The following is a 25,604-nucleotide window of genomic DNA, read 5'->3' as shown; positions in this document are numbered from 1 at the left end:
GCCAAAAGGTTGGACATTAAATTAAATTAGACCATTTTCAACCACCAAACTTTTAGTCGCCTAAAGTCCCATGTTTTTAGTTACTAAAATTTTAGTCGGCAAAGAATTCTCTTTTGGCTACTAAAAATTTAGTCGCCGAAAGTCCCCATCTTTGGCTACTAAATGTTTAGTCGGCAAAGGTCCTGTTTGGTGTAGCTGTTAAAACAGATTATAGATTATAACTTAACAGATTATAGATTATGAATTTAATCAAAAGCTGTTAATCTATTTGGTGTAGCTATTGGATTATAGATTAAGTTGTTGAGTAGTGCTTGTTAAATAAGCTGTGAAGTAGCTTTTTTAATTAACTTTTATTTTTTATTATTCACTATTTGTCTACATTTCTTATAAATAATAATAATAATAATAATATTCTATAGTCCATTTGGGCCTTTTCTATTTTTAAAAAAAATAAAAAATAAAAAAAATCTAAGAGTATAACCGTGAATTAATATGTCTACAGTAGAAGCTAATAATCAGAAGCAATGGGTGAGCAACTTCTCAGAATTAGCTTTTTTGATTTTAAATAAATTGTTAAAATCAGAAGCTATTTGAAATAAGTTTAACCAAACAGTTCAAAATAACTTTTTAAAAGCCAGAAGCCATAAGTTAGCTCAAAAAAGTCCCACCAAACACCCCCAAAGAGTTCCTCTTTTGGCTACTAAATATTTGGTCGCCTAAAATTCTACATTTTTGGCTACTAAAATTTTAGTAGGCAAAAGTGTTTTTATAATTTAGTTTTTTGTTTTTAGTTACGAAATATTTTAGTTGCCAAATGTTTGATTTTCTTTTGGCTACTAAACTTTTAGTCGCCAAATGTCTTCTTTTTTTTTTTTTGGCTACTAAACTTTTAGTCGCTAAATGTCTTTTTTTTTTTTGCTACAAAACTTTTAGTCGCCAAATGTCTTTTTTTTTTTTTGCTACAAAATTTTTAGTCGCCAAATGTCTTTTCCCAATTTCTTTTTACCTACTAATTGTTTAGTCGCCAAAAACATGATATTATGTTTTATCGCGAAATTATAATTTCTTTACAACCTGTTTATATACAATGCAACCTGTAATACATAAATAAATAAAATGATACATACTATCAATCATTTCACAATCTGCATCCATATACCAAAAATAAATAACATTAAATATCAATGTCCATACAAATCAACTATTGTCCAAACTAAAATAATAATTCCATACAAAATATATCATACAAAAATCAAAGCCTTCCGTATACAAAAAATACATTTACTACCAAGTGAAATTACCATTTGACATGGTACAAATTACCATCGTAATCTGTACCACAACAAAAGGTGATATATGTACCACGACAAAAGTTTTCTATGGACCATAACAAAACATCCTATATGTACACCGACAAATGGTATATATGTACCACGACAGAAGGTGATCTATGTACCACGACAGTCATTATCTTTTGATTGCCAAAAGTTTTCTGTATCTGTAATAATGAACTACACAAAAGCTGAGGACGACAAAAGTATTATATTAGTTTTACAGAAAAGTGAAAAATTCTTCTCCATACACCAATATGGATTATCCACAAGTCCACGCAACAAAGCCATCTACAAAGAAAAACAAAAAACGAAACATTAGAATTGGTTACAAAATATCAATTCAGTCAGCTATATGAAACATGTTCTAACATGCATTTAAGGTAGAACAATCGAGAAATGTCTTCTTGAAAATAAAAGAAAGTATATATATATATATATATATATATGTGTATCATGCAATATTTATTCCAACCAACACAAACAATGTAATATGTAATTTCTTTATCCTATAAATATATAAAGGCAATTATTAGAATATGTAGATGTTATTTTAATATAGTTGTTGCTTTTTGAACTAAGTGTTGCAAGTTTTTTGACTAAGTGTAAGGCGTATTCGGGGGTTATTATCAATTTTTGCCCCCGGAAAGCCTTTTTTCGAGTAAGTTTAGGGCGTATTCAGCTCTAACTCCCAACCTACGGGTCCAAATTACGTTCCATCAGATCTCACAAGTCTTATTTGTCATGGCAAAGGTATCCATGCGAGCCAAACGGTCGTTCGGGGGCTATTTTGAATTTTCGCCCCCAAAATGCCATTTTTCGACTAAGTTTAGGGCGTATTCAACTATAACTCCCAACGTACGGGTCCAGATTACATTCCGTCAGTTGTCACAAGTCCTATTTTTCATAGGGGAATTGTCCGTGTGAGCCACACGGTGATTCGGGGGCTGTTTTGAATTTTCGCCCCCGAAACGCCATTTTTCGACTTAGTTTAGGGCGTATTCGGCTTTAACACCCAACCTACGGGTCTGAATTACGTTCCGTTAGTTCTCACAAGTCCTATTTGTCATGGGAGAACTGTCCGTGTGAGCCACACGGTGATTCGGGGGTTGTTTTGAATTTTCGCCCCCGAAACGCCAATTTTGGACTAAGTTTAGGGCGTATTCGGCTCGAACTCCCAACCTACGGGTCCGAATTATGTTCTGTCAGTTCTCACAAGTCCTATTTGTCATGTGGGAACAGTCCGTGTGAGCCACACAGTTGTTCAGAGGCTGTTTTGAATTTTCGCCCTCGGAACGCCCTTTTTCGACTAAGTTTAGGGCGTATTCGGCTCTAACTTCCAACCTACTGGTCCGAATTACGTTCCGTTAGTTCTCACAAGTCCTATTTTTCATGGCAAACCTATTCGTGTGAGCCACATGGTGGTTCGGAGGCTGTTTTGAATTTTCACCCCCCGAAACGCCCTTTTTTGACTAAGTTTTGGACGTATTCGGTTCTAACTCTCTACCTACAGGTCCGAATTACATTCTGTCAGTTCTCACAAGTCCTATTTTTCATGGCGAAGCTATCCGTGTGAGCCACACAGTGATTCGGGGGCTGTTTTGAATTTTCGCCCCCGAAACGTCCTTTTTCGACTAAGTTTTGGATGTATTTGGCTCTAAATCTCTACCTACGGGTCCGAATTACGTTCCGTCAATTCTCACGAGTCCTATTTGTCATGGAGAAGCTATCCGTGTGAGCCACACGGTCGTTCGGGAGCTGTTTTGAATTTTCACCCCTGAAACGCCCTTTTCTGACTAAGTTTAGGGTGTATTCGGCTCTAACTCCGAACCTACGGGTCCGGATTACATTCTATCAGTTCTCACAAGTCCTATTTGTCATGGCGAAGCTATCCGTGTGAGCCACACGGTCATTCGGGGACTGTTTTGAATTTTCGTCCCTGAAACGCCATTTTTCGACTACGTTTTGGACGTATTCAGCTCTAACTCCCAACCTACGGGTCCGAATTACGTTCCGTTAGTTCTCACAAGTCTTATTTGTCATGGCAAAGCTATTTGTGTGAGCCAGATGGTGGTTCGGGGGGTGTTTTGAATTTTCGCCCCCGAAACGTCCTTTTTCAACTAAGTTTTGGACGTATTTGGCTCTAACTCTCTACCTACTAGTCCGAATTACATTTCGTCAGTTCTCACAAGTCCTATTTGTCATGGTGAAAATTCGGGGGCTGTTTTGAATTTTCGCCCCCGAAACGTCCTTTTTCGACTAAGTTTAGGGCGTATTCGGCTCTAACTCCCACCTACGAGTCTAGATTACATTTCGTCGGTTGTCACAAGTCCTATTTGTCATGGGGGAACTGTCTGTGTGAGCCACATGGTGGTTCGTGGGCTGTTTTGAATTTTGCTCCCAAAACGCCCTTTTTCGACTAAGTTTTGGACGTATTCGACTCTAACTCTCTACCTACGAGTTCGAATTACGTTCCGTCAGCTCTCATAAGTCCTATTTGTCATGGTGAAGCTATCCGTGTGAGCCACACGATCATTTGGGGGCTATTTTGAACTTTCGCTCTCGAAACGACCTTTTTCGATTAAGTTTTGGATGTATTCGGCTCTAACTCTCTACTTACGGGTCCGTATTACGTTCTGTCAGTTCTCACAAGTCCTATTTCTCATGGCGAAGCTATCTGTGTGAGCCACACGGTGGTTCGGAGGCTGTTTTGAATTTTCGCTCCCGAAACGCCCTTTTTGACTAAGTTTAGGGCGTATTCGGCTCTAACTCCCAACCTATAGGTTTGAATTACATTCCGTCAGTTCTCATAAATCCTATTTGTCATGGGGAAGCTATCCGTGTGAGCCACACAGTCGGTCGGAGGCTATTTTGAATTTTCGCCCCCCAAAACGCCCTTTTTCGACTAAGTTTAGAGCGTATTCGGCTCTAACTCCCAACCTATGGGTCCGGATTATATTCTGTCAGTTCTCACAAGTCCTATTTGTCATGGTGAAGCTATCCGTGTGAGCCACATGGTCGTTCGGGGGCTGTTTTGAATTTTCGACCCCAAAACGCCCTTTTTCGACTAAGTTTAGGGCGTATTTGACTTTAACTCCCAACCTACGGGTCCGAATTACATTCCGTCAGTTCTCATAAGTCCTATTTGTCATGGGGAAGCTATTCATGTGACCCACATGGTCGTTCGGAGGCTGTTTTGAATTTTTGCCCCCGAAACGCCCTTTTTTGATTAAGTTTATGGCATATTCGGCTCTAACTCCCAACCTACATGTGCTAATTACATTTCGTCTGTTGTCAAAGTTCCTATTTGTGGTGGGGAAGGAGGCTGTGACATCCGTACGATGGTTCGGGGGCTGTTTCACATTTTTGCCCTCTTGCCATTTTTCAGTTAAGTTTAATACGTTTTCAGCTCTCACTCCCAAACTACGTGTGCTAATAACATTTCGTCTATTGTGACAGGTCCTATTTGTCACAAGGAAGGTGGCCGTGACATCTGTATGATGGTTCGGGGGCTGTTCCCATTTTCGCCCCGTTATCGCACTTTTTTGGTTAAGTTTATGGCATTTTCGGATCTAACTCCCAACCTACACGTACTAATTACATTCCGTCTATTGTCACAGGTCCTATTTGTCATAGGGAAGGTGGACGTGACATCCGTACAGTGGTTCATGGGCTATTTCGCATTTTCGCCCCCTTAATGCCCTTTTTCGGTTAAGTTTAATGCATTTTCAACTCTAATGATATAAACTCAAAGTAATTACAAAGAGATGGAAGTACAAGACCTAGTTACATAATTCAAGGCATAAATTGGTTGTATTTGCAATTCTCCCATCTTATTTCATGGCCTTCAAAAAATATGAGACTTTCACCAATAAGAATTTTTAAAAATTTTAAGCAATAGACTAAGTGGTCTAATGATTGAGTCACCTCTAATTTTACATATGTGGAGTTTATCTGTGTAAGAAGGTGTACCTGTTACATATGATAATTTCACTTGCTAATGCCAATATGTATCTTTTCACCGTATTTAAATCATGAATTTAGAGAGTAAATTAAAAATAAAATGGAAATAGAAATGAAAAACAAAAATTAACTTACATTTCATTCTTGAAGGGATGTGTTTGGTGATAATAATTTCGTGTGTTTTGTTTTGTATTCGATTCTATGTCTTTAGACTTCTTGTTAATTTAATAGTAAGTTTCAAGACATAGATCTGACCACATAACTAACACCATCAAAATAGATGGAACAACAATTTGAGTGAAACTATTTTTGTGTGGCTAGCGATCATTGTAATGTTTCAATGAACTGAGAGATCATTGAAATGGTTCAGGGGCTGCTTTGCATTTTCGCCTCCCGAATGGCCTTTTTCAACTAAGTTCAAGGCGTTTTTCACTCCAACTCTCAATGTACGTGTGCTAATTACATCATGTCTATCCCCACAGATCCTATTTGTCATGGTGAAGCTACCCGTGGCATCCATAGAGTGGTTCAGAGGCTACTTTGCATTTTCGCCCCCTGAACGGCCTTTTTCGACTAAGTGTAACGCGTTTTTCACTTCAACTCCCAACCTACATGTGCTAATTACATCTCGTATGTCCCCCACAGGTCCTATTTGTCACGAGAAAGCTACCTATGACATCCATAGAGTGGTTCGGAGGCTACATTGGATTTTTGCCCCCCGAAAGGCCTTATTCGACTAAGTTTAAGGCGTTTTTCACTGCAACTCACAACCTACGTGTTCTAATTACATCATGTATGTCCCCACAGGTTCTATTTGTCACGAGGAAGCTACCTGTGACATCCATAGAGTGATTTAGGGACTGCTTTGCATTTTCGCCCCTCGAACGACCTTTTTTGACTAAGTTTAAGGCATTTTTCACTCCAACTCCCAACCTACATGTGCTAATTACATCCTATCTATCCCCACAGGTCCTATTTTTCACGAGAAAGCTGCCCGTGGCATCAATAGAGCGGTTTGGGAGCTGTTTTGTATTTTCATCTCATGAACTCCTTTTTTCGACTAAGTTTAAGGCATTTTTGACTCTAACTCCCAACCTACGTGTGCTAATTACATGCCGTCTATCCCCACATGTTCTATTTGTCATGAGGAATCTACTTGTGACATCCATAGAGTGGTTCGAGGACAATTTTTCATTTTCGCCCCCAGAACGCCTTTTTTCAACTAAGTTTAAGCCATTTTTTACTCTAACTCCTAACCTACGTGTGCTAATTACATGTCATCTGTCCTTATGGGTTCTATTTTTCATGAGAAAGCTTCCCGTGACATCCATGGAGTGGTTCGGGGGACTTTTTTGTATTTTTGCCCCTCCGAATGCCTTTTTCCTACTAAGTTTAAGGCATTTTCGACAAAGTAAACCAATTGTTTGGTTTTCTTTTGCTTTTTTTTTTAGAACAACTAAAGAAATCTCGGTTTGATTGAATTCAAAGTTGTACAAAGCTTTGTTTGTACTTTCAGAAGCTCAAAGTAAAAAAGTAAGCAAAATCAAATAGTAACTATTGTCTGAATTCTGAAAACAAAGCGGAGGAACGTGCCAACTTGAAGATTGTTTGCTATCTTGTTTTCTGTTTTTGTTTACTCTCAATTTCATATCATTCAGCACTTGTAAAAGGGACAAAGCATTTTAGGAATTAAGATTAAACAAGAAGTTCAAAAATACTAGAGCTTCATATAAACAAATAGTCTTAAGGGCATTATATAACATGAAGATAAATTAGGCACAAACATTTTGATGAATAGCAATGAAGATAGTTTAAAGAGAGCTACACATCTGATCATCTCGAGCAATTAGCTGAATAAGAATGATGTAATGAGAAGAGGAAGATATAATGATACATAGTACTTTAAGTTTACCAAAATTCAAATGCACTCCAAATTGTTATCAATTCATATGAAATCTTGCAAAAAGAGAAATGTGATGTAGAGATTAAACCAAACTCAATGACAAGTACAATAAGAAAAAACAGAGTACTCCAAATTGTTCCGCAAAATCCACATACAATCCAAATTGTAATCAAATATCAATTAATATGAAATCCTGCAACAAGATAAATGGGATGCAAAGATAAACCACCTGGGTTTTTTTTTTAGTTGAATTTGAAGGAGTTTCAGATGTAGCAAATACCTCTTCCCGTGTCACCCACTTGCCTGTTTCATTTCATGCTAGTAAATATTATATCATAAGAACACATAACCAAGAAGGATATTTTGGAAGGGGCAACAAAAAACGACTGAAAGTAAATCTACAAGAATAATCAAATATGAAACACATCACTACTTTTTAAATGCAATTGCTAGCTTATGAGTTCAGAAACAAAATCATAATTGTGTATCCAAGTGAAATTTCAGAAATATCACTTAATCATTATATTACATAGTTGTAAAATCTTATCATGATTATCATCCTTAGAAACAATATCATGATCATCATCCTCAGAAGGATGCCCAAAATGCTACACACCATCATCAATTGCTATCAACATTAATAAAGCTATTAAAAAAAAATCTAATATTGAATTGAAGAGTTTGTCTAAATTTTATATAGGTTGAAGTTGTATGAAACTACATCAGACAAACCCAATGTAGAAAGCACAAGGAGACAAGTGAGCCTTCTAAAGCAAGAACAAACAGAGGAAAATAATGAATGACAGTAAAACTGCTGCATGGTTGGCTAGCGAGTCTGCAGTGAAATCATGGTAATAATGCATGCAAAAGAATGACACACTCATCAGGAAAACAAGTAATGAGTCTCTGTCATATACTAATCTTCCAAGAGGCCTGCAAGCACTTTTGCTCAATAAATAATACTTGAAGGAGTCTCATTCATCAAAAGATCCTTGAAATCATCACTATCACAATCCTCAAACTCAAAAGGAATAGGCATTCCACTCAGTTCCCTCTCCCTAACCTAAGTCACAGATAAGATATACAAATTTGGAAATAAAGATCATAAAATAATCTAGAAATATTTCCTAACTGTAAGATTATATTATTTAAATCTTCTCAAATCAGCAGCTATATAACATGTGGTATGCTTACAGGAACAACACACAAATAATGAAAGTTATGAAACCATAAAATCATTAATTAAACAGAGCATAAAGTCATTAATTTAAACAGAGCATAAAGTCATTAATTAGTTTGTTATTCTAATAAATCCTATATACATGTGACAGATGTGCAAATTTATTTTAAAACCAATGACCTTAACTACTCAAATGAATGAATAAACAGATTACATCATCCTATTTAACTCAAGCATTGACAATGAAACAACTAGTCAAAACTTTGAAATTATAAGAAATTTAGACATTGTGTTTGTTCACAAGATAAGAGATTTGATGGTATACATGTTGTGACCAATTGACTTACAAACTATCTATCCATCATTTACAAATTGCTGCTTAAAATTTTTACTTTACTTAAACCATGCAGTCAAAAAATAAAAGAATTAAATAGTTATACTCCTCCATTCACAATTATAAATCATGACATAAATTCTGCACTTTAGAATGGCAAGTTTGACGAGCAACTAGAGAAAAAAGAAACTGTTAGCTTTATTATTATGAAGAAAAAAAATGTAAACCAATTAATATTTCTACTTCTTCTATATATTAAAAACATTTGTAGTACTTGGACAACTAATTTTTTGATAAAAATTTACAACTGAACACCATATGAAATCAATAGTGCAAATTCAATAAGGGTTGTTAACCCAAGTTCTTGTTTGTAAATGGAACAGTTAGTAGTTCTATAGATGCAAAAGAATAAAATCGCCACCAGGATAGATAGATAGAAAGGATCTCACATACAAAACTTTGTAAATACTTTTTTGTGATTATTTTTGTGCTGTAAATATGAAGACACTTCAAGAATGCCTGGTAATCATTTGAACTATGCAACCTCTCGTTCACTTGCTCACAGAAAATGAGCTCTTGCTTGTACATGCCTGGAATGATATTAAACAAACCACAAACAAAAGAAGTTAAGAAATAAGAGTATAGCAAGCTTATTCAACATGTGGCAGCAATCTAACTGAAAACCATAAGAGACAAGCTGATATTTTTGAATTTCAAAGCAGTGAGATAAAATAAAGCATGTGCATGTTCTCCAAAGAAATCAAACAATAAGCAACATGGGGAGATCAGCATTTAGGAAAAGGGGAAATGAGATAAAATGAAGCATATGCATTCTCCATCAGTGTAATCATTTTCCAACCTCCAACAAATATTCCTCCAAAAACCAATAATAAATAATAAAAAATTCCACAACATTTTAAAAGATTTAGCATTATATATATGTGTGACATAAAAGCTGACTTCCCAATGACTATAGAACATAATAAATCACAACTGCTTTTACATCAAGAAGGCTAGAATCACAAACAAAAAGACTAAAAGGAAAAATCAATATCATTTTTTGAAGGCATCTTTATAATCATAAGTGGCATCGCCAACTTACTTCTCAAGGTTTCTTTATCATCATAAGAGGCTAAAACAAGATTCACTCGAAAGTCTTCAACCTTCCGGGTAGATTTCCTTTTGTCATGAAAACGTTGCATGTTGATGTCCCTATTGCTATCATGCTCGGTAAACCTTCTGTGGGGATATATTTTCTGAGTACCAACACGTGGCCAAGGTGACGCCGACGTGTCAGCCGAGATGCCATATGTCCTGGTCGTGACACCGAGGTTATCTAGGCTAGGCCGAGGTTATCTCCGAAGATATCGAAATCCGGGATAAGCGGATAAGGGACAAGAGTCCTAGAACGAGGAAGGACTTTAGCCTGGATAAGGATAAAGCTCTGAGGGAGTTTATCTTTATCTACTGGAGAGTCCAGGATAAGCGTTGAGTAGAAGTCCATTAAGGCTAGGCTTCTATTGGGACTAAGATTGGGTTAACTATAAAAGAGAGGCACCCACATGGGTCTAAGATACACAATTTATATTCAGAACAGTGAGTTAAGCACTATTGATTATCTTTGAGAGAGATTTGATTACTGACTTAATCATCGGAGTGCCCCCGAGTGGATGAGCCACCGTTGGAATCTCTTCTTCCTGTTGCAGGTCGTTCGGGCTTATCCTATTCTTCCAGTGCTCTCCAGTTGAATACTGAGTTGGCAGTGTGGTCAGAAATTCACTCACATAATTTGGCGTCGTCTGTGGGAACAAAGAAGAACAGATAGCCAACGACGGACAGAAAGAAAAGATTGGGGATAACACTCCTACTGGGAATGGGAGACCTATTGACCTTAATGTCGAAGAAGACAATTGTAATGAAAAAACTTGTGACCAAAATCACGGAGTGAAAGACATCGGCCAGGAAGGCGACGTACCAAAGAAAACAGACCAAAGCGGGTACTATAACGAAGATAACCTCTAGGTATGGAAAGAAAGATGCTTGCGGAAGGACAATGAGGTAAAGACCATGGCGAACAAATTGGCGGACCTACAAACAATGGTCAATTTCATGATGCAAAATAACGTCATGCAGCCACCATTCCTGCTGTAGGACACGCCGATTCCAGCGACCAATGCCCAGAAGAGAGGGCAGAAAACAATCTCTGTAGCCCTCCAGCACGCCAGGAGCGAAAGACATTCTCACCGGCCTTCAAGGGAGGTTAGGCGAGGAGAGCCAAGAAGGGAAGAATCTCGAAAGACACATCGCACCAAGGAGGCAGACCCTAGAGAACATCGGCATGTTCAAAGGCAGGAGTTGTGCTTCGATGCGACCAATGGAGAAAGGTCATAAAGGGCTCACAACAAAACTGAAAGTAGTGCACCTAAAAGACTGAAATCAGGAGATAGCCGAGCTCCTGGGCGAACCAAAGAGGACTTGAGAGATTACCTCAAGAGGAAGTAAGAGCATGCCGAGGTAACTTCCCCAGTTAAACCGAGAACACCATTCTCGGTAGAGTTAGACAAAGTTGAGGCCCCAAAAAGATTCAGTATGCTGAGGTTCCAGATATACGATGGGAAGTCAGACCCCAACTTTCACGTCGGATTATACCTGAACTCGATGGCACTGTACACCGGGAACGAGTCGTTGCTCTGCAAGGTGTTCCCCTCATCCTTCGAGGAGATTGCATCGGACTGGTTTCACAAATTACCGAAAGGAAGTATGAAGACTTGGGAAGGCCTTGCTGAGATGTTCGTGGCCAGGTTCGTGACAAACAAGCTACAGCCATTAAGGGTAGACGCCCTCATGGCTCTGAGAATCAGTGAGGATGAAGGCCTTAGGGCCTATGCAAAAAGTTATTATGAGGTGTTTAACCGAATACCGAGTGCAACCAAGAGATGGCGGTCGTGTCTTTCAAGAACGGCCTGAACGATGATTGTGCACTACGAAAGTCATTGGCAAAGACATTGCTAAAAAGCATGGAGGAGCTCATGGCCAGAATTGAGAGATACGCCAGAGCCGAGGAAGACACGCCAGGGATTAAGGCGACAAAGCAGGAGAAAGCAAACGGCTCGCCGAAGCGAGGCCGAGGTAACAACGGATCCAACAAACAAGAGATAGGACTGAGAACCGTATAGGCAGTCACGACTGTGTTCCGAATCCCAATTCACAAAGTCCTGGATAAAATCCGAACCCAACCCTACTTCAGAGCACCAGCCAAGGTACAAGGAGAGTTTATGGGAAGAAGCCTTGGAGAGCATTGTGCTTACCATAATGAAGATGGGCATGTGACTCAGGGTTGCAGAGCCTTGAAGTCACACTTAGAAGACCTGGTAAGGCAAGGCCATTTGAGGGACCTTGTAGATGAGGCCAGGACAGAGGAGGAGCAAACAAGACTTCCTCAGGCACCAACAGCCCCACCTCCCCCAGCACAGCAACCACAGGCAGACGGACCTCAGGTATTTAATATAATTCACTCGAAGGTCAATGAAAACGAAATACGGGGGGAGACCTAGAAGGCAAAGCACTTGCAGCATGTGTACTAGGTCCGGCAGAAAAGACCTTGGGCCGAGAAATGCCAAGGATTGGTGGTGTCCTTCACTGAAGCCGACCTTGAGATGGTACAACATCCGCACAACGATGCCTTGGTAGTATCCCTCTAGGTTGGGGAGTGCCAAGTGAAGCGCATCCTAATTGACCAAGGCAGCTCTTGTGACATCATGTATGTCAGATGTTACAAGGAGCTGAGCCTTCACCCTGATGATATGGGGCAATCCAATGGCCCAATGGTCGGGTTCAATAGAACGCCGACATAGCCGTTGGGCACAACAAGCTTGGAAGTGTAGGCTGGCACCAAGAAGATAAAGACAGAGTTCACCGTAATCGACACACCCTTCCCTTACAATATTATCTTGGGAAGGCCATGGTTGCATGCAATGGGAGTTGTTCCCTCAACATTGCATCAACTACTGTGGTTCCCAACAGAGCATGGGATAGAAGAGGTCAGAGGGGATCAGCTGCAGGCAAAGAACTGCTCCATGGCAGGAATGAAATCCACCTGCAGCATACGAGAACCAGAAAAGGTAGAGATTGAAGATGAGGACGTAGAGGTCCTAGAGAATGTCGGCAAGGAGCCAGCCGAGAAGAGTGAAGAAGCCCTAAAGAAAATCCTCGTCCAGCAGGGGGATGAAGAACGCTTCTTCCTTCTTGGCTTGAGCTTAGCCGAAGAAGAGGAAAAAGAACTAGAGGCTTTCTTGAGAGCAAACATTGAAGTATTTGCTTGGACGCCTTACGAAATGCCAGGCATTGACCCCGAGGTCACTTGCCATAAACTGAACGTCGACAGGTGGGCCAAACCTGTAATCCAACGGGCAAGAAGACCGACGTTGATGCATGTTGAGGCAGTGGAAGAGGAAGTAGACAGACTTCTAGAGGCCCGAGCTATTCGAGAGGTAAATTACCCGACATGGCTATCGAACATAGTGGTGGTGAAGAAAAAGAATGGTAAATAGAGGGTCTGCGTGGACTTTACCAGCCTAAATAAGGCATGTCCTAAAGACAGTTTTCCTTTACCCAAGATTGACCAACTGGTGGATGCCACTTCAGGGCATGGAAGAATGAGCTTCCTGGATGCCTACAAGGGGTACCGTCAAATAGCGATGGATCCGCCAGATGAGGAGAAGACTGCGTTTATCACCCCAAAAAAATTGTGTTGCTACAAAGTAATGCCTTTTAGGTTGAAAAATGCCGGAGCAACTTACCAAAGATTGGTAACCAAGATGTTCAAACATCTAATTGGCAGAACAGTGGAAGTTTACATCGATGACATGGTCGTGAAGACCAAGGAACCTGAAGGTCATCTGGCCGACCTAAAAGCAGTCTTTGGCATCCTCAAAACATATCGGCTCCGACTCAATGCATTGAAGTGTGCATTTGGAGTTGGATCTGGTAAGTTCTTAGGATACCTGGTGACAAGAAGGGGCATTGAGGCCAGCCCAGATCAGATTAAGGCCATGTTAGAATTAAAGAGCCCGACGTCGGCAAAATAGGTGCAGATACTGACTGGAAGGGCTGTAGCCCTGAACAGGTTCATAAGCAGAAGCTCTGACAAATGCAAACCCTTCTTCAACTTAGTGAAGAAGGCCACAGACTTTTTATGGACAGAAGAGTGTGAAGTCACCCTGGCCGACTTAAAGAAGTATTTGACCACGGCTCCAGTTCTCTCAAATCCAGAACCTGGAGAGGAGCTATTCCTGTACTTAGCAATTTCAGAGCACGCGATAATCGCAGTGGTAATTAGAGAAGAAAAAGGAGAGCAAAGAGTTGTTTACTATGTAAGCAAAACCAAGGCTGATGCAGAAATCAGGTATTTACCCCTAGAGAAGTTGGCGCTGGCATTAGTAATGGCTTCAAAGAAGTTGAACCATTACTTTCAAACCCACAAAATTGTGGTGCTAACTGAACATCCTTTGAAGTCCCTGTTATAACAGGGAGATCTGACAGGTAGGATAGCCAGATGGGCAGTAGCCTTGGGCCAGTATGACCTGGAATACAGACCCAAAACAGCAATCAAAGGCCAAGTCTTGGCCGACTTTGTGGCCGAATTCACTCTAGGAGCCATCGTACATCGGGCTCCGTTGAGCCGAGGTGAACGATGTCCAAACGAGCAAAAAGGAGCCCAGCCGAAGGCAACAGAACAAAGGAAAGAAGAAACACTCAAGCCCTGTAGCATTTACATCGGCGACTCCTTTCGACTGTTTGTTGATGGGAGTTCAAATCGACAAGGAGCGGGGGCAGGAGTAGTACTGGTATCTCCAAATGGACAGATACTAGAACAATCCATTCGTTTGGGGTTCAAAGCCTCAAACAATGAAGCAAAGTATGAAGCACTGATTACAGGACTAAAACTGGCAGTAGCAGTAGAAGCAGATGAGGTGATAGTTTTTTATGACTCTCAGCTCATAGTCAACCAGACAACAGGCAAGTTCGCAACCCAAGATGAACGTATGTCGGCATACGCAAAGGAAGTAGGCAGATTGGTGGCCTTGTTTTAGAATTGCCGACTGCAGCAGGTTAGCCGAGATGATAACAGTCACGCCAATGCCCTGGCCAACCTAGCTAGTGTAATGCAACTTGGGAAGGCAAGGACGATAATGGTCGACTACTTGTCGGGCCTGAGCATCGAACCACTGACCATAGAGCATGAAGCAATGTGTGTGGACATGGGACCAAGTTGGATAGACACAATAATAACATTCGTGAAAGAAGGAAAATTGCCAGATGATCACAAAGAGGCACACAAGATCAGATTGAAATCGGCAGGATTTAGTCTGACAGCAGAGGGACATCTCTACAGAAAATCCTTCACTGGACCCCTTTTGAGGTGTGTACATCCTTCACAAATTGAAGATTTTTTGTACGAAATACATGAAGGAATATGTGGAAGCCACGCTGGGGGCAGATCACTTGCCCATAGGACCATCATCTAGGGGTATTGGTGGCCCTACATGTAGAAAGATGCAGAAGCCTATGTCAAGAAGTGTGAAAAGTGCCAAAGGTTTGCACCCCTGATACACCAACCAGCAGCAGACCTAAACCCAGTATCCAGTCCTTGGCCATTTGCCTAATGGGGCATGGACCTCATTGGATAACTACCCCAAGCAACTGGGCAAAGGAAGTACCTGCTGGTAGCAACAGATTACTTCACCAAGTGGATTGAAGCTAAACCCCTTGCCAAGATTCGAGACGTGGATGTGAAGAGCTTCATATGGAAGAACATCATCACCAGGTTTGGGATCCCAAGAGCACTAGTTGTAGACAATGGAACACAGTTTGATAGTAAGCTAATTAAGAGCTTTTGTGCAAAGTTCAAAATCAAGAACTATTTTTCCACCCCTAGTTTTCCTCAAAGCAATGGACAAGCAGAAGCATCCAACAAAGTCATCTTGGATGGGATTAAGAAAAGGCTGCAAGTAGCAAAGGAAAAATGGGTGGATGAACTGCCAAGTGTACTCTAGGCATATCGGACTACACCGAGAAGATCAACTGGGGAATCCCCATTTGCCATGGCTTATGGCATAGAAGCAGTCATTCCTCTGCAAGTCGGCATCCCAGGGATCAGAACCCAGGGAGTAGAGAACGGAACTAATGATATATTATTAGCCCGAGATCTGGATCTGCTGGAAGAAACAATGGAGAGAGCTATAATTCAGCTGACGGCATACCAGCAGCAGCTTGCCAGGGCTTATAATAAGAAGGTCAACCCAAGGGAGTTTCAAATCAGTGACCTCGTCTTGAGAAAAGTTATCGGCAACAAAAAGGATCTCAGAGAAGGAAAACTTGACCCAAATTGGGAGGGACCATATAGAATCATCTCGGTATTGGGCAATGGGGCATATCGGCTTGAAGATAATGAGGGCAAAGAGTTGCCAAGGCCCTGGAATACTTGCAATCTTAAATTTTTTTATCATTAGACTTTCCTGTCCTTTTTTATTTGCCGAAGTAATAAATAAAGTTTTAGCTTGATTTTTATACACTTATGATTGATAAGATAATTGATGATGTGTATGAGATATATACATAATGAGAACCCAAGTGGAACTTAAGTTCACATTAGGGGGCAGAAAGTTGAAAAATGGTTCCTGGAGATCATGTTTAACACTTGTTGAAATTTGTGAAAAAATTTACAAGTTGAAGTTAAACCGAGATCATGTTTAACACTTGTTGAAATTTGAGAAAAATTTACAAATTGAAGTTAAACCGAGATTATTTTTAACACTTGTTGAAATTTGTGAAAAAAATTTACAAGTTGAAGTTAAACCGATATCATGTTTAACACTTGTTGAAATTTGAGAAAAATTTACAAGTTGAAGTTAAACCGAGATCATGTTTAACACTTGTTGAAATTTGAAAAAAATTTACAAGTTGAAGTTAAACCGAGATCATGTTTAACACTTGTTGAAATTTATGAAAACAAGTTGAAGTTAAACTGAGATCATGCTTAACACTTGTTGAAATTTGAGAAAAATTTACAAGTTGAAGTTAAACTGAACACTTGTTGAAATTTGTGAAAAAATTTACAAGACAAAGCCAAAAGGTTGCATTAAGAGAAGTACTTATGTACTTGCCGATGAAAACCGTTGGTGGGTATAACTAAGGTATTTCACCCTGAGAAGACTACACAGTTAAAGTGTACATTAAAGATATGCAGAAATATTCTAAGTATAAGAGCCATACAAGAGCAGTAAAGGGAAGACAAGCATACAAGCATTCAAAAGAGAAAGTTATATTTATAAGAAGGCACATCGGCCACATGAAGTGCTTGCATTGTTCCAGAGAAAGAAAAAGTACAAGGTACAAAAAAAAAAGAAAAAGAACATCAAACTAAGATTCTTCAACGCCACTAGCAGGTTGGGTCTGAAGCTCGGAAGACTGTTGAGAAGACATGTCGGCCGCCTTTTCAGCCGCAGTCTTGACATTTATTTCCTTGAGGGTTTGGTCGAGGCTCTTATCGGCAATAGGCGCGTCCGATATTGCCTTCTCAAGAGTAGCATCTTTGGGAACCTCCTCACCCTCCTCATCTTGAGTCAAGTCCAGGACTTGCTCATTTGAAGTTGGGAACTTAGCCCCAGCAGCTTCCTTTGACTTCCTCACCAAAGCTTCCTCCTCAAACTTAGAATCGTCGTCGGATAGGCTTGGAGTTGGGGGAAATGGCAGGGCGAGGACGTCGGTGTTCCTGAGGGGGAAGTCCTCGGGGATTTCAAGCTTTTTCAGTAAAGTCATCCAACCAAGGGTGAAACCCTTGTTGCATGCTTGCTTCGCCTGTTTCTCGTAGTCCGCCGTGACATCGGCCACCCCCTCATTGTATCCCTTATGATCGACGGCCTTGAGCTCAGCGTCTTTTGTGGCCAAGGTATCTTGCAGCTCTTTCTGGGCCTCGGCTGTCTTTTCTTCGGCCTCTTTTTTCTGGGCCTCAAGAACCTTATTTATGGCATCAGCAGCATCTGCCTTTTCCTCGGCCATGTCTTTGGCTTTGACACTGGCCTCGGCCTGGTCTGCCAAAGTCTTCATTTTTTATTGCAAGTTTTTATTGGTCTTCTGCAGATTAGTAACCTCTCTAGTCTTGTTGGCCAACGCCTTCCTTGTCTCAAAAGATTGCATTGAGAAGGAGTGGGCGTGCTGGATTGCTTGAAGAAAAATGGACAGAGCAGAAGTTATTAGAAAATTTTCTAAGTATAAAAAAGAAAGAAAGATACCAAGTGTAAAGACTTACTTGAACAGAACGCTGGAGCATCAGAGCAAAGTTTTCATACTCGCTCATCTCGGCGTTTCGATCAAGATCGCCAGGAAGAAGCAAAGCGGTACTAAGAGCGACGCCGACATTAACGTCGTCGGCACTATCGCCAACTCTAACTGGCCTATCCTCCAGAGTGATTTGGGGGTTCCAGGGGGAGTCAGACTTCATGGAGCTCGAAGCTGTTGCAGAAGACGACCTCAGCCTCTTTGATCTTGTGGACTCGGATGGTTGGGCCTCGGCAAGACTCTTCTCGGCGGCAGATAGGGCCTTATCACTCTCGGCCAATTTGGAAATTGGCAAGGTGTCCTCAGTATCAATCTGAGTCACCGTTGCCGTTGGCTGAGCCTTCTTTATCCTTTTTTGTTTCGACTTTGGCTGAGATGGTGCTGGTTCAGCGTCAACAGTGGCCGGGATGTTGGCCAAGAGGTCCTTAGCAACTGTTTTCTGGCGGCCCATCTCAGCGGCAAAAACTGTTCGGCGTCATCGACGGCGTTGAGATGGCGGGATCAACTGTGGAGCCGAGGTAGATGGTTGTTCTACTAGATCTGAGGTTGAACCCTGATCCGGCCGAGATGAAGAAGCTGTTGGTGGAGTTGTGGCGGAAGGAGGAGACTTGCTTTTCTGCTGCTTTGGGACGTCGGGGAGTACTGACTTGTAGGTCGGGATAAAGTTGAGTACCAAAGGGGCTCTGCGCTTATGGACTAGCAAATCCAATAGCTTCTTCAAACCCTTGATGGGGAAAAAGGACTTGCGGAAGCCTTTTTCTGGTTGGGGAAGAGCTGCAAGAAAAACAGACATTAGAAACAAATGAAGTATTGAAGACTTTAAAAACAAGTAAGTATAAACACTAGGCTCTTACCATTACCTTTTACAAAAATAGTTCAAGGAAGAGGGTAGAGGTGGAGGTCCTCATCTGGAGCGAACTCCCAGTTCCCCGAGATAATGAAGTAATCATCTCCGGCTCCCTTGTTGGAGTCTGGGAGGTCGGCAATAATTTTGTACTCTGTGGACCTCGGTTTGAGGTAGTAAATATAGTCTTTCTCATTTTTTAGGCCATACATGGTGTAGCAGTACTGGATGTCGGCTAAGGTAACCCTAGCATTTTCTTGTTTGGCTAAGGCTATTATACCATTTATGACTTGGTAGGAGTTGATGGCAAGCTGCATTGGGTTCAATTTATAATAATGGATTATCTCACGGAAGAGGATGTCGAGTGGGAGCCTAAGTCCGCACTCAATGAAAGCTACAACGAGGAAGGGCATAGAATCAGTTGTGGGCATGATGGAGTCATCCTTTCCAGCCAACCTCAGATGAACGTCGGCCGAGATGTCAAACTCCTGCCTAAATTGTTCTAACTTGGCCGGGGTGTCTACCCTATGCTTCCACATACCCATAACGTCGGCTTAACTCAGAGGAGTTGGATTTCAAAAAGAAGTTATTTTGTAGGGGTTATAGTGACCTCGGCAAAAACCTAAAAGTGAGCTGGGGTAAGAATTCTTTGGGGATCGTTTTAGTTCTTCTTAAGAATTTGTGGGTTCTATAAACAAATCCCAAACCTAGATCTATGGAAACGAAGAATGGAGGCAAGAATCTGGAAAAAACACGGCAAAACAGAAACAAGAGCAATGATTCAGAATCAAGAATAGGGATGAATCATCAAGAACACTGTGACAGAGTGTGTGCAAGGGTGCAAGGCCAAGAACAGTGGCAGAATGAACAAGTATGTAGGAATTATGTGTATATTAAAAGAACGGTTCATAATACATGATTGGATTCAAAAAGACAAATATGAACAACATTGCAATTACAGTATACAGATATAACAGTTTGAGGAAAAATAAAAATCGAAATGAAAAAACAGTGACTTACAAGGGAAAATTAGAGTCGCCAAGATCAGACAGTGGCAGCGACTGAAAAAGTGCAGCAAGAATCCTCGTTGGAGGGGAGTGAACGAAAGTAATTGTAGAAAGCTTCATGGGAGTGACAACGGCAGACTTGGGAGAAAAAAGTTAGAGAAAGGAAAAGCTTCAGAAACGGTGGTGTAAAGTGAAGAGACGGAGAAAGAGAAATTTATTTTTGATCAAAACGCGAAGAATGACGGCAAAACACCATCAATGAGCCTAGAACGACGTATTGATCAGATGGCGTATGCAGGCGCGAGACGACTTATAGGCGCGTATCGAGTACGGTCCACTAGGGGACAAACGCGTGGCAGAAACGGATGATCTATTTTGCGTGACAGCTCATACACGTGATAAAACTCTTGGAGTTCTTGGTTTAATGAAGCAATGACATCAGCTGATAGGAAAATCTCGACTAAATAAACTCGAATAAACTTGGTTAAAAATTCTGAAACCTTGATGAGACAGACTACAGGACCTGGTTGTGAGAAGCCGGTATGTTATGACTTCGATAAATTTATGATACAGCAAGAAAGCCGACATGAACGATATAGGTTCCATCACCTCAGGATGCCGAGGTAATAGAACCTAGGGGGCAGTTGTGGGGATATATTTTTTTAGTACCAACACGTGGCCAAGGTGATGCCGACGTGTTAGCCAAGATGCCACGTGTCCTGGTCGTGACGCCGGGGTTATCTCGGCTAGGCAGAGGTTATCTCCGAAGATATCGAAATTCGGGATAAGCGGATAGGGGACAAGAGTCCTAGAATGAGGAAGGACTTTAGCCTGGATAAGGATCAAGCTCTGAGGGAGTTTATCTTTATCTATTGGAGAGTCCAGGATAAGCGTTGAGCAGAAGTCCATTAAAGCTAGGCTTCTATTGGGACTAAGATTGGATTAACTATAAAATAGAGGCACCCTCATGGGTCTAAGGTACGCAATTTATATTCAGAACAGTGACTTAAGCACTATTGATTATCTTTTAAAGATATTTGATTACTGACTTAATCATCGGAGTGCCCCCCGGTGGACGAACCACTGCCGGAATCTCTTCTTCCTGTTGCAGGTCGTTCGGGCTTATCCTATTCCGCCAGTGCTCTCCAGTTGAATACTGAGTTGGCAGTATGGTCAGAAATTCACTCACACACCTTCAATCCAAATTCAACCAAAAATAAGTGTAACGCCTTGTATTTTATCACTCGGATAACATTAACAATATTCATTAATTAAGTCCATTTACAAATAATATTTCATCCTTGGATGAAATGATGAATAATTAAATATACATATTCTCTCTCGTTATACAACAATGACATTTACATACAAATAAAAGAAATGCCCTAAGGCTTACAATAAAAGAGGGGATACTACTCTTTACAAAAAAAATAGCACTCAGCCAAACAACAAATAAAATAGTATAATCCATCATTACATTATACTTATGAAATGGTAAAACCCATTGTTTAATCTTCAAATCCGAAAAGCATTCTCTGTACACATGTACAGGCAGGGGGTGAGCAAGCTCACCGAACAATCTCATATTAAAACATTAAAAGATATGTAGGTACAAAGATACTCCTATATATATGTGAAATCATATCATGTCAAAACCATATGATTCTATTACATAAACTCTTAAATCTAATTTATTTAATTAACCACAACTAGTTAACTTAAATAAACAAGCATGCCTCAAATGCAACATGACATCCTTTTCAATTCTTTCAATTACCCATTTGTCAATTGAATCAAATAATTAAACAATTTACAATGACATCTGACAAAGCATTAAATACATTTTATATAGTCTTATGAGATGAATACATATGCCATGTCATGCTAAAATATTTTCTCATCTTTTGAAAATCTATGTACAATGCCAATTTGAAAACACATTAATCCAACAATTTTAATAAAATTCTAAAGTAGTAAATACGACTCAGGTAATCCATAGGTTGGTGTCTGCAAGTAGACTATTTAAGTACTACCCCCCAGTTCATATATGCTACTCAATTCATGAGTTAAATTCATTATCTTTCAACAACCAAAATGAGACTACAACTCAATGATTTTCCAATTATGTAAAACTCACATGAACACTTCAAACCTGCCATTTTACGGATATTTCGTCCGAAGGAATCGGCACCCATTTGTATATAAAATTTCGGGTCTTTCACCTAGGACACTTCGGCCAACTTGCTTTAAATGGAGTCCATCCCCTTTCTCCTCCCAAGCAAATATACATATGCAATGTATTTATAAACATAATCACATATAGAGTACATCCCCTTTCTCCTCCCAAACAAACATACATATACAATGTATCTATAACATAGTCATATTCAATAACACCAACAATAGATTAGCATTAAATCGCATAATCTTCATGTAATTTCTACAACAATCATAGCTATCCCCCACCGATAGCCCAATGCAATTATTTCTAAAGAGATATTCAATATCAAAATAAATCGTTTATTCAAAACTTCCATAAGTGAGATAATACATATCCAATATCACCATTTATAATCACAACCTTCCAATTTCACGTTTTCAATGTTAATCTTAATTTAGTCATTTCAAAACAAATTTATAACATATTATATATCAAACTTCCAAAGTTTCATCATTTCTCATCCTTCCAAGAAATCCCTCATTTAAGTGCAACATGGTAAATTATCACCGATAGCCAAAATAGTTATCTCTAATATATTAATTAAAAGATAACCACATGGACATACAATCCAACATATAACCATAACCTGGAATCTCCCATGATTCCCAACATTTAGAAACAAATCATATTCCACATTTTTTCAAATATGAACAACTACACTAGTTTTCATTTTACAATCACATCCGGTAACCTCTCAAAGTCCATTTCTAACAATGTCGGTTTTATTCCAATAGATACATTAAGAAAAATAATACCGTTCATGCCCAAGAAAACATCATTTTCTTTCCAAACTCATTCTCCAAGCATTATTCAACTATGACATCCTATCTTGATCAAAAGCCCCATAAGTTAAACATAATTCCTTTGTTTTCTTTAAAAATGCTCTTTTGGTCGCAAACCGGTAAAAATTTCAAAACGATCGAATCGAAGTCCGTTTTTGTTCAAATTTAAAACATAGCTCTTTTATAACCTTACAAACATATTCCAAGTTTACACTTTTGCAATTTGGGCATCAACTCCTTATTTTTCTCAAAATTTCTTTTTTAAGCAAATAAATCACAAATTTTTCAAAAATTCTAATTAAATTATATACAACTCTAAGCTCCTTATAATCAAGTAAAAGTACATAAAGAAGTGTCGTAAAAATCCCTACTTAACAATTTACACAATATTCCTCAATATCAATTTATTTTTCTCAAAATTAAATTCCAAAACTCAAGGATGAGATAAATATTTAAACATTAATTTCTCAAAATAAATTATCTAACCATAATATGATGTAGATACAATCCATACAACTATTAAATTCTATTTTCGGATTTTTTTTACAAAATTAACAACACAAAATGATTTTTTCAAAATCAATCTCAAAATACCAACATTCTTAACATTTCAACATAATTTTTCTTCCAAAAATTACCAAACAAAATCTAAAAATATATCTATATGCAAAACCTCTTATAATGATATGTTTTCTCAAAATAGCCCTAACAAAGCTTTAATGTAAAAATATGAAGAAAGTCCCTACCTCAAATAATGAAGAAGAGCAGATCTAGAAGGCACACCTTGTCCGATCATGAATCCGAGACTGCCATTGCGAAGATTACGACGAGCTCTCCGACTTTCATTTACAAAACTTTTGTAAAATCTCACTCTAAAGACTCCCACTCAAAGCTCAAAGGTTGAGCAACAATGGAGGAATAGGGAAAAAGAGAGAGAATGATAGAGAGGGGAAAGAAAGTTAAACTCTCTGCTCAATGCAATAGAAAGAAGAGATGATGGCAATGAGACAAAAGAGGGGCCACCCACGTGGGGGTGTGTTCCCAAAGCTTGATTTTTTTCAAAAAATATAATTTTTGTAATAATACCTCAAAATTTTATAATATAAATTATAAAATGATATAATTTTTCTCACCACAAAATATAATATTTTGATCACTACGAAATATACACAATTTCATTCTTTATAAAATATATAATTTTTCGTCATATGGTACACACCATAAAGTCATCTATCAAATATTTATTACAATCCTATATAATAATTAATAACAACTCCTAAGGTGGTTACTACCAACCTAATTAAAAAAAAAGACCAAACAGTTAAATATGAGTCATTAAACAAACTCAAATTAAATTAAATCTAAATCATGGGTCTCACGCATAAGTCAAACATGGTCCAATTATATACCAAAATAGTCCCGACAAATTTATCTCAAATCCTGGTCCGAATACCCAAAACTCAATTTCAAATTCTGCTATAAATTAAACTGAACACCAATCAGTCCGTGAATTTTCATAAAATAAATACTCATCATTTAATTCTGAAATTTTTATCCAACATGCTAGACTCATATGGGAACAACATACAAAAATATCATAATTTTCTGAGATCGGTTACTATTTTTAAAAAATACAAAACCAAACTGTTTTCGCACAGAATTTTACACAGCACTCCAAATTTGAAAATTTGCTCAATTAAATTATGCACTGACTAAAAAAAATAATTTGGGTTATTATAATAAGACAAACAATCCCAACCATATAAAAAAATTCAAATTGTTTAATATGAGCTTATATACGTGTAGAAGTGATTGACACAAAGTTTAAAATAACTAAAGCCTAAATAAATATGGAAACATGGAATTAGGAAATGGTACAAAAGATTGTATAGCAAATACAAGTAATGTCAGCACAAACTTAAAGAAAAATCACCAGCCTAAATACTCTATCCCAGGCCGGCTAACCAATCTCCCCAATGCAAACTTTGACTTTTTGCAAGTTGAAAATAATATCATTAATTGAAAAATCCAAAGAAGGGCAAGATACTTTGATCCACATTGCAATCATTAATTTAATAGTCTCACACGGCTCCCCTATATATGGCTGTGACCCCTTAAAAATGCAATTATTCCTCTATTTCCAAAGGGACCAGAGCATAGCCAAAGGAATGGCCTTCCAGATGATATTATTCTGTTTTTTAAATTTAATACTAGCCCACCATTATAGTAAGCAATTCACAGAGCCAGGCAGTACCCATTGCAAGCCTCACCATCTGATAATATGAGACCAAACCTTCTAGATAAAAGGACAAAAGAGCAACACATGGTTTAAGTCTTCCCCCTCTTCATTACAAAAAATGAAGTTTATATTAGCTTCACCACTTAGAATGCTTCATGTGATAGTGTTACTCATGCATATATCTAAGGTGTCTTGTATAATAACCCATGTAAAAAAAAGTTAGAAGTCAAATAAAGCTAGTAAAGAAATGGTGATGAAGAAGGAAAGCCTGCAATGCAAGGTAGAGATTAAATTTTTCATAGTTAGTAATGTGATAGGACAAAGTGATAATTTCTTGAAAATCAACGATATTTTGTCATAGATATATTATGAAAGCTGATCCATTTCTGGATAGATTAGCTAAAGTTGATTAGGTTTTAATTATTACTTTTTGTTTTGTTAGGGCCTTTTGCTAAATCCAA

General features: G+C 39.0%; 1 protein-coding gene and 1 pseudogene across 5 annotated transcripts in view; both read right to left on the bottom strand.

The window, feature by feature from the left end:
* The window catches only part of LOC114268221 (ATP-dependent zinc metalloprotease FTSH 6, chloroplastic-like), a 36,908-nt pseudogene that overhangs the window by 1,535 nt on the left and 9,769 nt on the right, over positions 1-25,604 (bottom strand). The window lies entirely within an intron of this gene.
* LOC114268267 (uncharacterized) lies at positions 1,157-23,891 on the bottom strand. 4 transcript variants are annotated; one of them, XM_082890963.1, is made up of 5 exons: positions 23,651-23,891; positions 22,039-22,169; positions 9,161-9,301; positions 7,427-7,500; positions 1,157-1,622 (listed from the first exon to the last, which is right to left on the bottom strand). In XM_082890963.1, exons 2-5 carry the CDS (start codon positions 22,094-22,096, stop codon positions 1,512-1,514), a joined length of 384 nt encoding a protein of 127 aa, XP_082747089.1. In that variant the 5' UTR covers positions 22,097-22,169; positions 23,651-23,891; the 3' UTR covers positions 1,157-1,511. The 4 variants fall into 4 exon arrangements, 2 of the variants coding, with proteins under 2 accessions (XP_082747089.1, XP_082747100.1); XR_014341747.1 differs by lacking the exon at positions 22,039-22,169 and having other exon boundaries at positions 23,651-23,885; XR_014341748.1 differs by lacking the exon at positions 22,039-22,169 and having other exon boundaries at positions 9,165-9,301; positions 23,651-23,885.

This window comes from Camellia sinensis, chromosome 1 (genome assembly GCF_055761805.1).
Source record: "Camellia sinensis isolate YWXY chromosome 1, ASM5576180v1, whole genome shotgun sequence".
Classification (NCBI taxonomy): Eukaryota; Viridiplantae; Streptophyta; class Magnoliopsida; order Ericales; family Theaceae; genus Camellia; species Camellia sinensis.
Note: the sequence above shows the minus strand (reverse complement) of the source record. Positions and strands in the feature narration are given on the sequence as shown.